The sequence below is a fragment of the Centroberyx affinis genome, unplaced genomic scaffold (genome assembly GCF_046629955.1).
Source record: "Centroberyx affinis isolate AG114_WGS23_722 - 3 ecotype Tasmania unplaced genomic scaffold, CSIRO-AGI_Caff_v1 ptg001679l_1, whole genome shotgun sequence".
Lineage (NCBI taxonomy): Eukaryota > Metazoa > Chordata > Actinopteri > Beryciformes > Berycidae > Centroberyx > Centroberyx affinis.
The window spans coordinates 119111-133339 of NW_027280099.1; the positions used below are offsets into that span (position 1 = coordinate 119111).

At 40.6% G+C, this 14229-nt stretch overlaps 2 protein-coding genes across 3 annotated transcripts; both read left to right on the forward strand.

Annotated features, from left to right (window-relative positions):
- Nucleotides 1–1097: 1097 nt before the first annotated feature.
- On the forward strand, nt 1098–4304 carry LOC139651527 (E3 ubiquitin/ISG15 ligase TRIM25-like). 2 transcript variants are annotated; one of them, XM_071528472.1, is made up of 2 exons: nt 1113–2772; nt 4279–4304. In XM_071528472.1, exons 1-2 carry the CDS (start codon nt 1113–1115, stop codon nt 4302–4304), a joined length of 1686 nt encoding a protein of 561 aa, XP_071384573.1. The 2 variants fall into 2 exon arrangements, with proteins under 2 accessions (XP_071384574.1, XP_071384573.1); XM_071528473.1 differs by lacking the exon at nt 4279–4304 and having other exon boundaries at nt 1098–3170.
- Nucleotides 4305–9617: 5313 nt separating this feature from the next.
- LOC139651523 (cyclin-dependent kinase-like 3) lies at nt 9618–13182 on the forward strand. Its single transcript, XM_071528467.1, has 6 exons — nt 9618–9679; nt 10231–10410; nt 10903–11097; nt 11200–11378; nt 11797–11909; nt 12998–13182. Exons 2-6 carry the CDS (start codon nt 10246–10248, stop codon nt 13180–13182), a joined length of 837 nt encoding a protein of 278 aa, XP_071384568.1. The 5' UTR covers nt 9618–9679; nt 10231–10245.
- Nucleotides 13183–14229: the final 1047 nt, after the last annotated feature.

Here is a 14229-nt window from a genome sequence, read left to right on the forward strand (position 1 = left end):
TGTTGCATGTATTACACTGTGCAGAATACATACAGAACAGAGACTACCACTTTAGTCTCTGTTCTGTCAAACATTAATATGGTTGCTCCTCTCTGTACTCACTTGTGACTTAACGAATGCCCCCTGCACTTTGATCCCCAGCAGATCTGTCAAAGCAGTTTGTTTATCTTTGAGTGCCTGAATGTGGCCTTGATGTCTTGTGGATCCATTTAAACTCCAGAATCTTGATTGATCATGTAATGTCTCTAGTGACATTGAAAGTGTAATGTTTAACGAACTGGTGAATCTGTATTTTCCCCACATGCTTATAGAAAGAGTGAGAATCTGAGAAACCACCAGCCCTTTAAATCAGGGCTTAAAACTTTTCTGGTCTTTTTAAGAAATTTAGGGCAACACTCATCTGCACTGGAATATTTATTTATTTTTATCTTTTATATTTTCTATTAAATGTGATTTTAATGCACTTTTCACTTTTCTAATCTTGCACTGTCTTTTTATCTATGCCTCTATTTTAATTTTATTTAGCACTCTGAATTGCCTTTGGGTATGAAATGTGCTATACAAATAAACTTACCTTGCCAGTGAAGAGAGAGAGAGAGAGAGAGAGAGAGAGAGAGAGAGAGAGAGAGAGAGAGAGAGACAGACAGACAGACAGACAGACAGAGAGAGAGAGAGACAGAGAGTGAGAGACAGGGCAAAAGGTGTTTTTTTTTTTATATCTCACTGAGGTCATTGATCCCAAATTTAACTATTGCATTTTTATTTGTCATAATCTTAACTTCACACTGTAAACGAGTCCTAAACACACACTGCTTCTTTCAAACCGCCCCTCTTCCTGGAATAAAGCACAGCCTGATAACCCCTCCTTCTCAAACACAGCCAGTTCCATTCTGTCCAGATATTTCCTGTTCCCTCCCCTTTCACAGATCTGCCAGTTTAAAGATGGGTGTGAACAACATGCTGTGAAGTGCAAGAGCTGGCAAACACATTAACTACAGATCAGCAAATGAACATGAACAAAAGGAACAGAGTTTTGGCTTGGATCAGAGCACAACTTTTATCCGTTGGTAGAAAGTGAAACTATCTGACATTCACTGTTACTGAGAAGTGAAATGGCGCAGCAAGTAATTCAGCTGGACGAGTCAAAACTCTACTGTTCGATCTGTCTGGATCTACTGAAGGATCCGGTGACTATTCCCTGTGGGCACAACTACTGCATGAGCTGTATTAAAAGCTGCTGGGATGAAGAGGATCAGACGAAAATCCACAGCTGCCCCCAGTGCAGACAGACCTTCACACCAAGGCCTGTCCTGGTGAAAAATACCATGTTAGCAGAGTTACTGGAGGAACTGAAGAAGACAGGACTCCAAGCTGCTCCTCCTGATCGCTGCTATGCCGGACCTGGAGATGTGCCCTGTGATGTCTGCACTGGGAGAAAGCTGAAAGCCCTCAAGTCCTGTCTGGTATGTCCAGCCTCTTACTGTGAGCAGCACCTCCAGCCTCATTATGATGAACCTCCATTAAAGAAACACAAGCTGGTCGAAGCCACCACGAAGCTTCAGGAGAACTTCTGCTCTCGTCATGACGAGGTGATGAAGATTTTCTGCCGTACTGATCAGCAGTGTATCTGTTATCTCTGCTCCATGGATGATCATAAAGGCCACGACACAGTCTCAGCTGCAGCAGAAAGGACTGAGAGGCAGAAAGAGCTCGGGGTGAGTCAGCAAAAAATCCAGCAAAGAATACAGGACAGAGAAAAAGATGTGAAGATGCTTCAACAGGAGGTGGAGGCTATCAACCTCTCTGCTGATAAAGCAGTGGAGGACAGCGAGAAGATCTCCACTGAGCTGGTCCGTCTCATTGAGAAAAGAAGCTCTGATGTGAAGGAGCAGATCAGATCCCGGCAGAAAGCGGAAGCGAGTCGGGCCGAAGAACTTCAGGAGAAGCTGAAGCAAGAGATTGCTGAGCTGAGGAGGAAAGACGCTGAGCTGGAGCAGCTCTCACACACAGAGGATCACACCCATTTTCTACACAAGTACCCCTCGCTTTCACGTCTCAGTGAATCTACAGACTCACCCAGCACCAATATCCGTCCTCTGCGCTACTTTGAGGATGTGACTGCGGCTGTGTCAGAGGCCAGAGATAAACTACAGGGCATTCTTACAGAGGAATGGCCTAAGATCTCATGGACAGTGACTCAAATGGATGTTTTACTGCCACAACCAGAGCCCAAGACCAGAGCTGAATTCTTACAATATTTGCGTCAAATCACACTGGATCCAAACACAGCAGACACACGGCTGTCACTCTCGGAGAGGAACAGAAAAGCAACAAGTATGAGAGAAGAACAGTTATATTCTAGTCACCCAGACAGATTCACTGAAAGGTATCAAGTCCTGAGTAGAGAGGGTCTGACTGGACGTTGTTACTGGGAGGTGGAGTGGAGTGGAACGGCAGTTTCAATAGCAGTCTCATATAAGGATATCAGCAGAACAGGGACCTATGATGAATGTAGATTTGGATCTAATGACAAGTCTTGGGCATTAGATTGTTACAATAATCATAAATTCATACATAACAGTATCAAAACTCTCATCCCAGGCCCTCTGTCCTACAGAGTAGGAGTGTACCTGGATCACAGAGCAGGTATTCTGTCCTTCTACAGCGTCGCTAAAACCATGACTCTCCTCCACAGAGTCCAGACCACATTCACTCAGCCTCTCTATCCTGGATTTGGGCTTTATGGTTCTATTGGAGCCACTGTTGAGTTGTGTGAGCTAAAGTAGACAGGAGTCATTAAAGCAGCGTGTGTGAGATTCTTTTTTTATTTTATCATTGCTGTGGTGTTTCTGCACTGCACTTCCCAGAGATCACCTGTCAATCAAAGAGTGTGTGCGGAGATTGGATTTTCTGTTGATGAAGTTTGAGTTTTTGTAGATGCCGCTTGTTTCTTTGTCTGTTCAGCCATGGTGGCTATCACTTCCTGTCCATCGCTTCCTATGCGCTAGACAATTTTGAAGCTTTATGAACTGGATATAGCTTGAATCACTATTGTGTTATGTCAGTCAGGAATAGAGTATATCCATATAAGAGATTGATTATGTAGATGAAGTGAATATGTAGATGGAAAGATTGAACCAGAGTTCATTACCTGGCTTTAGTGATTGGATGTGTGAACAAAGTGAATGATTGCAAAAATGAAATGAAACGAAACGTTTTGAATAAAGTATTACAATAAAATAAAGTATTTCTTCTGTATTCATTCCAGGAAGTCTATCAAAGCTACTAGAGAAAATGTGAAACTAATATGACAGTATAAATGCGCTAACTTTCCCCATAAAACACAACAAAGTGCAGTCTTCATGTTTAGAGCAGACGTGGAATCAAAAGTCAAATGAAACAGCAGTGTTACCAAAGAAGAAACACTAGTGAAGATGGAAAGATTGAAGGACAATCTTGTTGTTAATGTAACTGGTTAAATGTATGAAAGAAGTGAATGTTTAGATGGAACGACTGAAGGCCTGACACACATATGACAACATATTTTATGTAGTCTTGGACCCGCTGTCATTTCAGATATTGTGATGAAAAATAAACTATGAGCTAGTTAACAGTCAAATTGCCCAGCCACTATTAGAATATTTTACATAGAACTGACCAAAAGTAGTGTGAGGATGGAGGTAAGGACATTGATTTATAAAATAAGTAGTGTGAATATTATTGAGGTTATTTTATAAATCAATGTCCTTGCCTCCATCCTTTAATTTTGCTTATAATACAAGCAAATTTTCAGTTTTTACATATTTCAGTTTCAGTTTAGTTTCAGTTAATTTTCAGTGTGGGTTTGTTATTTTTAGTTTTGTTTCATCTATCTATCTATGAAACATACACATATACATACACATATGGACACATATACGTACTGTAAGAGCCATTCTAGGGGAAAGGATATTTTGATATATTTGCAATTTGTATATTTGAAATAATATTGATAGCTAATAAAGTTAATTGAAATACTAGTGATATTGAATAGTTAATTTGTACTATAGTCATATTTGTTGATTATTATAGAACATTAGATTAGTCAGACTCATTGCTTTTTGCATGGACTTCACCCAGTAGTTGCACATTTTGAAACACTGAAGAGTGCTACTACACATACACATTAAACAAACATTCAGTGCTGCACACATTCTGAAATTTTCCATCATTCGATCAAAACTGTTTCAATCAGGAGAGACAAGTGAATGAAGTAAAGATAATTGTTTATTATAACAGATGATACAGTGAAAATTAAGACTTGACAAGAAAGTCTTTGGCAGGGAGATTTTGTAATCAAGGGGCGCCAGCCCTGAGCAGCAGCAAGATAAATCCCCCCGTGGAGTCCAGACACTGGTGGTGGTGGTGGCTGATGACTCTGCTAAGACTGATAGGCTGGTGAGGCTGATGAGTGAAGAAGCTGATGAATCTGCAAAGACTGGGCGGTGACGGGGAGGTGGAGGGGTGCGCATAACGGCAGCATGAACGGACTAAAGCGCAGAGAGAGAAACATATTTAAAAAGACAGCAGCGAGATGATAGGCTAACAATGGAGGTGTGTCGCTGTACTATTGGATAGATGTGACCAGCTGATGTGGACAGCTGATATCTCAATTGACTGAATTGAATGGCAGGATGGTATGAGAAGTAAAACTACAGCCTAAGCATGCAAAAGATAGTCTTCCAGACTGAACCTTCGCTAAAGCTCCATAAGTCACACCATCATCTTGATTCATGGCCTTTTTGTTTTAAAGTGTTTTAAAGGATCTGTAGCTGCTACACTGTCTATGGTAGTTGGTAGAGCGTTCCAAAGTCCTACTGTTCTGACCCAAAAAGCTGACTGGACAAATTTTGGGGACCCAAATTTTGCACAACAGTCCCCTCTAGTGGAGGCTGTAGTTGATCTGATGCTGTTATTACTGGTTGTGATAAATAAATAAAAGGAGAGGTGGTGGAGCTAAATGATGAATAATCTTATACCGCATACAAACATTTTTCATGACCATGAAGTTACTAGTTGTATATAATAGATTGTGTTGTGTACTAGTTAATAGATAATAGTTCTAGGTACTAGTCACTGCCAGACATGGCATCCTGAGCAATAATCATCCTGTAGGATGTCATTCAGCTCTGGTTCTGAAGAAAAGGAAGACAATATAGATCAGAATTTATGCACTATACAAACACATATTAAATCATACATGTAACAATTCATAGTTTAACCACAACTAAACACATTAAATAACTTCCAATTACACAAAAAAAATCTCTAAAGTAATGCCAAATAATTTATTGAATTGACTGAGCTCACCAGCCTTGAACTAGGCTAACTCGCATTGTAGGTAGTCTATAAAAATGTGTCTGACGTTAAAAAAATTAAAAGCAGGAAGCTGATATTATAAATACACATTCAGCAAGACTCTATTCAAGTATGATGGAAAATGGCTAATTTAGCGAACTGGGCAAAACATTTTAAAACAATTCATCATATCTACTTACCAGAATCATCTGGGCTTCACTTTTCCATGTCCGATTTGTCCCCCTCCAAGTCCGACTCTGACTTCATGACTGTAGTTACGCTTGCCTGTATGTTGCTGCTGTCGCTTCTCTTCTGCTACAACCCGATCACCTTAACGATATTCGCTCCATTATCGGTTATGATCAGATCTTGTCTTCTGAAATACCCCATGTGTCCAGGGTGCGGTCAACGCATTGCACGATTGCCTCTCCGGTGACTGTGCATGCAACTGAAGGTTAAGCAATACATGTTGTGCTTTTTTAGCTGAAGGATTGAAGAAACATGCAGAGACACCCATGAAAGCTGCCGTCGGGCCTTTCTTGCCTCACCCATCAACACATAGTGTTACCTTGCGAACGCTTTGTAAAATGTCTTTTACGCGCACAGTTGCCTTGTCCATTTGCAGAGCAAGCAGGCTGTTAATCTTTGCAGGTCTGGGTGGTTTGAATTTAGGATCAAGCATCTGGCAAATCACACAGTCTGCTAGACATGCCCGATTCTACGAACAGACTAACCAGCAAGCATTTTTTTTATTAATTTGACCCCAGTGACCACAACTGGGCTTTTTTAAGACACAATGCTTGCAAGAAAATTTTCGTATTCTTACCTTGAATTTCTTTTACTTTTTTTGTTACGTGGAAGAATACCTGCCATAATTGGCGATGTGACTGTCAGGTATTCAGCGGAGGATGTCGCCCTGGACAGCGACTTACATGAAGAACCTCAACCTGCTGCAGCATGTGATGATAATAGGCCTATCATGACTCTAATGGTAAGACCTACAACCATTTCTCTTTTTATAATTTAGATTCACTTGCACTTAAACACATGAACATTATCAACTGGAGTAAAATACATATAGCCTAAAAATCAGATTAATCTCCCTCTGTAATGTATTTTCCCCAATACAATCTAAACTTGCCTTTGTCTCGCCTGAGTGTTTGTCAAATATGTTTGTCTTTTTCCTCAACGTCCTTGAAGATTTCCTGTTGCGAGCTGCTGTTTTCAGATTTGTCGGATTTTTTCCTTTCAGCTCTATGCCACAAATTGTGTTTGCAGTAGTAACTATGCACTTGCTTTTATCAGGAACACTATCGTAGTCAAAATGTTCCCAAACGCCACTTTATGTTTTACGACCACCAGATGCTCAGGCGCTTGTAGATGCGTCCATTATGAAAAGCGTTCTTCTCTTTCCTTGCTAAAACATGCCCAGAGGGAACCAGATCAGCCCAGATAAACCGCCAGCACAGGGGGAAAGGTGTTCTATGGTTACGACCAGGACTGTCCGCATTTTGACAAAAAAATTCTATTTCGTTTTAAAGACAATATTTCAATTTCAGTTTAGTTTTCATTTTTGACAAAAGCTTTGTTTTGGTTTTTATTTTAATTAACGAGTTGATTTTTTTCATTGTTTTTGCTCGTTGTAGTTTCAGTTTTCCCTAACAATAATAACCTTGGTGTGTGAAGTTGGAGATGTCATAATGCTTATCTGAATCCAAGGCTTGTCCACTGATTGGAGAAGTGATGAAGAAGAACTGGATGCAGCTCCCACACGCTCCATGGAAGGACAGGACTCACTGGCTCACCGTAATGTCAATCATCAGTAGCAGGATTTGCAAAACAAAAAAAAATCATCTGCACACAGCAGTGTAAAATCTAGTGTTAGTACTGTACAGCATCCTGTTACCATTCATTTTATACTTATCACTCTCAGTGTAAATATAATACTGACTCATTTATACCATTTGACAGCATAAAATAAGTGCAGAGACCAACTCGAAACGCAGTCAGTGTGCATTATGCTTCAGTAACACCAAGCACCACATATTTATACTCAGATATTTGAATTGGAATCTTACCACTTTAAGAATTTGGCAAACATAAAACAATGACATTAATAACATTAATTTTAATTCAAAAAAATAGTTTTCATGATATCTCTGCAACAGGCACTAGCTAAGCCTTAAAACAACACAAACTTGGCTGGGAAAATATGTTCTAGCAACTTCTAAGCAAGCACCACTCATTTTAATACATTAGCATAACAACACCTACTTTGCACAAACCCTAAGATTTAGCTCATAAAACAAAATAGAATATCTTATACATTTACCTCAGATTACCAGTTGGTTTTAAATTACAAAAGACTCAAAACGGTTAACAGCAATACTTTAGTACATTAAAGTGTCTCAATCCACATTTGCATAGCAAGGTGAAATGTAGCTAGCTAGCATGTTAGAACCAAAACACTCACCGGAGATTCACCTGAATTTTGGCCAAAAGAAAACTGCAACATGTCAACAAAAAGGCTTCTGGAAGTGACTACACAGCGTTTTTTGTGTGGAAAAGGCGCTGCCTGGAGCGCTTTTTGTGGAGAAATAAAAAGCGGATCATGACTTTCATCATCTGACGTTAGCTGAGTAGCTGCTAGCTTACTAACCACCTAGTTTGCTCTTCTAGAAGACAAAACAGTGTTGGGGAACACGCAAAGGTTTACCAAATATCCCGAATACACGTCCAGTATAATCCCATACTGCCTTTATGATCGGTGTTGCGGTAACGGAAATTCACTTATTACAACGACCATTTTCTCTGACTTCCTCCGTATGTGTTGTTGTTATAGGAAACGGCCAGGCTCTCTGTCGTCGCGGTTGGCTGGCTGAGAAAAAAGAGGTTCACATCACCTGGCGCTTTTCTGAAAGGTTGAACATTTCTCAACTTTTGAAAGTGCTCCGCCTAAAAAACGCAGACTGCAGCGCTTTTCAGGAGCGGCCGCCTTTTGTGCGCCTTGCGGCCGCTTCCCTTTGAGAAAAATTACTAACAATGTGGGTTAGGAAAAACGTTTTTTGAGTAGTCACACTCCCTAACTCTGCACAGCATGGAGGTCGAGATCATTCTCCTTCACGATCACAACAGAGTAGTGTCTCTGATACAGTGTTAGCGCCCTCTAGGGGAACTGGAGAGATACAACAATAAGTGAACTCATGGGGCTGTACATTTCATGTGGGTTACATATACAGTATCACTGTTAAACTGTGAATCAAACCTCTATATGAATGCTCGCCTTGGATTATGGCACAAAGGGATAGAAACATCATATCCTGTGTATTGATAAAATAAGAGTCACTATAGTGACTACTGAATAAAAATAAGTAGCCTACTAGCTAAAGTTTAGCAACTAACACTTATGAAATTGTTGCTAGTAAAAACAGAGACATTACTGATACTGGTAAAAGCCAGAAACTACAAATAGGTACTAGTGACTATTTTTAGGGAGTGCATTTTAGGGAATAAATGACTGTCTGTTGCAGACTGTGCAAACAGCAGGGCAGTGGGAGTCGACATGAGATTTCAAAATGGCCTCTTCCTCAGATTGTAACAGACTGTAAAAATGTCAGAGAATGTGAAGCTTGACAGTATGGGAGAAAATGAATACAAGGTGAAGTGCACAGTGTAGGTGTTCTCTGTTGCCTATAGAGGAATATGTGATGTTAAGCAACACGCTTCATGAAACAGTCATGTCAAAATGAAAGAGCAGCAATGTAATAATTTCTGCCGCCACAGGCTTCACTTTAGCCTGATATGGTAATGAGATTAACTTGTTTGATTTTATTCTATGTTTGGAACATGATCTGAATATGATCTTCATCTGAATACCACTGTTGTAGTAGTGGTTCTAATTATAATAGACCGATATTAATACCCAGCTACATTCCATCATAGTCCATATTTATTCCATATTAGATGAAAATGTGACAAAATTTTCAAATTAAAACCGGAACAATCACCGGAATAAAAACGTGTCTGAACAAACCTCAAATCACTTGGCCAAAAATAAATTCTGCTATTTACCTCCATGGTAGATCTTGTGGACCATATAAAAAACAAACCCTACCCCTGTAGTCTGTCCCAAAAAGTCTAAAATATCACGCTGTAGTTTTATTAAAATCAAATCTTAACACGTTGGATTAATGGCGGCTCCGTTGCCATGGTGACAGAGGGACCTGCTCGTGGAGCAGCCGCTGAATTGTGACGCAAAGCGCATTTGTGACGCAAACCCGAGTTTGGAGTTGAAGTACACTTTCATGCTGTTCATGCGCCAGTTTCTACACGATGTTCACAGGTAAGTTTGATACGATTTACTTTCAAGAACAAACCTGTCAGCAGGTAAAAACTGCCCCGTTTTACTTACTGTACATTATATTGTGATACCAACGTGTTAAACTGTTAAGATTACTGTAAACTGCACGGATATCAGCACAGAAGGATGCAGTGTGATTAGTAATCGCCTCCTAGACCCAACTCAAACTGAAATAGGTTATTTGATGAATATAATATAATATTCACCTGTAGAACACATTCGTCTTCAAATGTAGTCTTGTTGTATTGGAGTCTCGGCAGTAAATAGCCTGCTATGAGTCAATAAAATGTCTCTAGCTAATGCTTTCTGTATGTTAACTGCATGAAGTCTGGTTTGACACCTGGACTTGTTCCTGTGACTGATGGAAGAATCACAAACTGACATCAAACCCTTTCTGATTTGACTGCATTTTCTCAAATATAGTGATTTCTCTAAGTACTTGCTATGTCTTGCAAGCTGTTTATGCCTTTGTGTGTGTGTGTGTGTGTGTGTGTGTGTGTGTGTGTGTGCGTGTGTGTGTGTGTGTTTTCCAGACCCAGAGACAAAAGATGGATGATTACTTAAAGCTAGCTGTGCTCGGAGAAGGCAGCTATGGCGAGGTCTACAAGTGTCGACACAGGCAGTCAGGAGACATTGTGGCCATAAAGAAATATTTACATACATCGGAACAAGTAGTCAGCTGGACTTTAGAGAGGGAAATCAAGCTGCTGGTGGTAAGGATTTCTTAAACTATGGCTCAGGACCCAAAAGTGTTTTTAATACTGATAAAACACATTTTTACAGATAGGTTTGTGTATTTGATTTATTATTCTGCTTTATTCTCATGTCACCCTGTTTTTGATTCATCTGCTTTCATGTTTTATCATGTTGTTGTTTGTAAGTGTAGAGTATACATAGAGTCCTATATTAGTGTAGAAATATGGTTTCAAGTGTCAGTGAGACCAAATGTTTTATTTGTATCCTGAGCTGAGAAAACCTGAACTGCTGTTCATCACCGACAGTTTTGAGGAGGATTAGGAAAGAGTCCAGGGTGACATCACCTTGTTGTCCACTTTTGAACCACACAGCTAAATTGATCCAAACTCAGCGATAGTTCATCATGAAGCCCCTTTGTTGTAGCTAGGAGTTTTGAAGCGCGGTGAATTGTCGCTAAAAGTTGAAACAGTATGATGGTGGTTCAACTTGAGTGTCTTACTGTTGAACAGCAATGCCGCCATGAGAACCTGGTCCGGATGCAGGACGTGTTCAAGCACAGCGGTCACCTGCACGCCGTTTTCGAATTCATCGACCGCTCCCTTCTGGAGGAGATGCAGAGCGAGCCTCAAGGCCTGCAGAAGACGCACCTCAGGAAGCACACCTTCCAGATCCTGAGAGCCGTCCACTACCTGCACACCAACAATGTAAATATCACTGAAAAGAGCTGGACGTCGCTTTGCTTTCGTTAACTGCTAAAGGTGTTGTTTTGTCGGTCCTCTCTCTAAAACTATTTTCTCCACCTCCAGATCGTTCACAGAGACATCAAGCCGGACAACATCCTGGTCACCGGCTCAGGTGTGGTCAAGCTGTGTGACTTCGGCTTCGCCCGCACGCTGCCGGAGGCCCGAGTTCCTCTCAGCAGCCATGTGGTCACTCTGTGGTACAAAGCTCCAGAGCTGCTGGTGGGAGACAGAATGTACAGCAAGTGGGTATCTTCAAATCCAAACTCATAGGAGATGTACAGAGGCCTGGCAACATTATTTCTTTTGTTGTCGCTTTTCCAACATGGTGAATTTAGATGCTAGATTTAGTCTTTGTGTTGTAGATTGGTCTGCAATGTAATCTAGTGTTTGCATTGAAAAATAAGTTTACATCAAAAAACACACAGTCAGTGTATGATTATGGATAATTAGTAACACATTTGACTGAAAAGATTAGACTGGAAAAAAAAGATGGTAGTAACTCCAAATATCCCTATAAATGTAATTGATTTATTTGCTCTCATATGCTCAGAGCCTGTTGGCTGGTTTCACAGCCAACCAGGATGTAGTGTACGCACTTTAGTGTATTCCTGTCTGGGTTCTTAAGGTGTTTCTCTGTCTGCTCTCTCCCCTCTCCTTCAGAGCTGTGGATGTGTGGGCCATCGGCTGCACCATCCTGATCATGGCCAGACGTGGCGTGTTCCTGGCTGGAGACTCGGAGATCGACCAGCTGCATCAGATCGTCAAGAGAGTGGGTAAGTGGTCCTCCGCCTCAGGAGTGTGTGCGTGGAAACGTGCAGATGTATGGGTAGGTGTGTGTGTGTTCATCAGTGGTGGGAAATGGACTTCCCCCAGTACAGAGGCAGACTACCCTCTGTGATCATACCTTTAAACTGCAGAAGAAGCACAAAATCATTTGAAAAATAGGTCTGTTCACTAGCTTCGTCACACTGCTATCAATAGGCCGACATGCCTGCTGGGATTTTGTTATTGTGGGAATGTAGGTGGCAAAGAGACAAACGCGCCCATCACCATGTAATCTTATATATACTGTATGTACCTACTGTATATCTCAACTGATAAGTCGTCTATGGTGCTCAACTAATGATGAAGAAAGGTGTTTTCTCTGACTTTCTGTTCTTCTGCTGCAACGATGTGCAAATCAAATAAACAGTCCACTATCCTGGAGTGAAGGGTCGTAGTTCACTTTCAACGCACAATATGTAATTTTCTGCCGCTAGGGGTCTCTCAATCAAAACAATAACAAAAGACGGAGTTGGCTGACGTCGTGAAGTAGCGTGGGATCATGGGAGTTGTAGTCTTCTCTGTTACACAACCACCATTGCCGTTTTATATTTAGATTAGGATTATTTCAGTGTTCATCGTTCAGGAGGTTTTTACCGGGAGCCGAATTATCCGCAGAGGTCTCCTCCTCTCCAAAACAAACGGACCCAATAATTAAAACCGGTAAAAACACTGAAAAAAATTAAAAGATATTAAAAACAACCAAGATCTAAAAAGTGACAGTGATGTGATTTGAAACAGTAAGAAAGTAGTCGCTGGAAATGTTTTAATGTTCAGCCAGCGTTTACGGAAGGGGAAATGACGCGATTACGAGTTACCTTGAATAAAATTACGTATTTCTCTGGGTTTAAACATTGTTGGAAACACTTGGGATAATGTAAGTACACAACTCAAAAAAGTATATAACATAGGTCTAGTCGTTTTTAGACATTTTAATGCGGAAATGTTACATATTATGCCTTACAATATGACATTATGTGTCAGAGAAGTGTTCAGTTTATATGATCATTGTTGGGTTTTTCTTTCTTGTCACGGCCAGGACCGCTGACCCCAGGCCAGATGCAGATCTTTACGGATAACCCCAACTATTCGTCATTCAGCCTGCCTGAGGTGGAGCTGCCCAAAGACCTCAGGAGGAAGTACGGCCTGCACGACCCCCTGCTGGCCGACCTGGTGGAAGTAAGTGTGCTCTCTTCTGCACAACTGGGCCTGGACAGCCTCTGATCACACAGTGTGCTCCTATAACTATTACATTTATCGTTAAGTTTAATTTGAGTTTCAGTAGAACATGGTCTACATGCTGTTTTCATTGGCTTTTCTACCATGCTGAGAAATAAACACTGCTGGACATGGACTAACCTCAGGATTATTAATGTCTGTCTTTTACCATGGGTTCTACTTGTAGGTTATTATTAAAGTTATTTCATTACAGAATCTTGTGATAGGGTTGCAAACTAACTCTCTCTGGTGCTGCGTAATGCATCTGTCTCTGTGAGTTGTATCTTTCTTATTTGAAATAATGTGAAGAGTTAAAAGAGTCATGTTGTTTTTCAGTCGAGTCTCCAGATAGATCCTGCAAACAGGCCAAGCTGCTCTGGGATGATGAACCATGAGTATTTCACCGGAGACGGGTTCCCTGAAATGTGAGTAGGCCGTGACATGGGGCTCTGTGGGGGCGGAGGGGGAGGAGAGAGTTACTGTTACAGTTACTGTTGGTGTGTGATTAATGAGTTTTTGGAGAGACATCCAGAACTGAAGGATGTATCACTGTGTTATCACTGTCTCACAGCTGATGGACCTTCGCTACCAATTCTGCTGGTTAGTGTTGTCTTAGTATACTAGACAAGACATGGTGCAAACACCAAGTTAACTGGTGGGTCAACCGTTTGCACCAATCTTGACTTTCATATCCTTTCCTTAGTCAGTCAGATGTGTCAGCTGTAGTGGTGGAAAGTAACTAAGTACATTTACTCAACTACTGTACTTAAGTACAATTTTGAGGTACTTATACTTTACTTGAGTATTTCCATTTTATGCTACTTTGTACTTATACTCCACTACATTTTAGAGGGAAATATTGTACTTTTTACTCCATTACATTTATTTCACAGCTATAGTTACTAGTTACTTTTCAGATCAATATTTTATATTTCAAACATTTGATCATCTTTATAAAATAACTATAAAATAGCATTGTTATAGATTAGACTACCCAAAAGTATAGCTAAATTATCAAGATTAGCTTCACGTTGACAACTTTAAAATGCTGCT

What these genes read in the sequence shown, in the direction of transcription:
- LOC139651527 (XM_071528472.1), top strand. Translation starts at nt 1,113, where the DNA reads ATGGCGCAGCAAGTAATTCAGCTGGACGAGTCAAAACTCTACTGTTCG. An exon ending in TGGAGCCACTGTTGAGTTGT is followed by an intron (nt 2,773 to 4,278) that starts GTGAGCTAAAGT and finishes TTATTATAACAG; the next exon opens with ATGATACAGTGAAAATTAAG.
- LOC139651523 (XM_071528467.1), top strand. Translation starts at nt 10,246, where the DNA reads ATGGATGATTACTTAAAGCTAGCTGTGCTCGGAGAAGGCAGCTATGGC. An exon ending in GGGAAATCAAGCTGCTGGTG is followed by an intron (nt 10,411 to 10,902) that starts GTAAGGATTTCT and finishes ACTGTTGAACAG; the next exon opens with CAATGCCGCCATGAGAACCT. An exon ending in TCAGATCGTCAAGAGAGTGG is followed by an intron (nt 11,910 to 12,997) that starts GTAAGTGGTCCT and finishes TGTCACGGCCAG; the next exon opens with GACCGCTGACCCCAGGCCAG.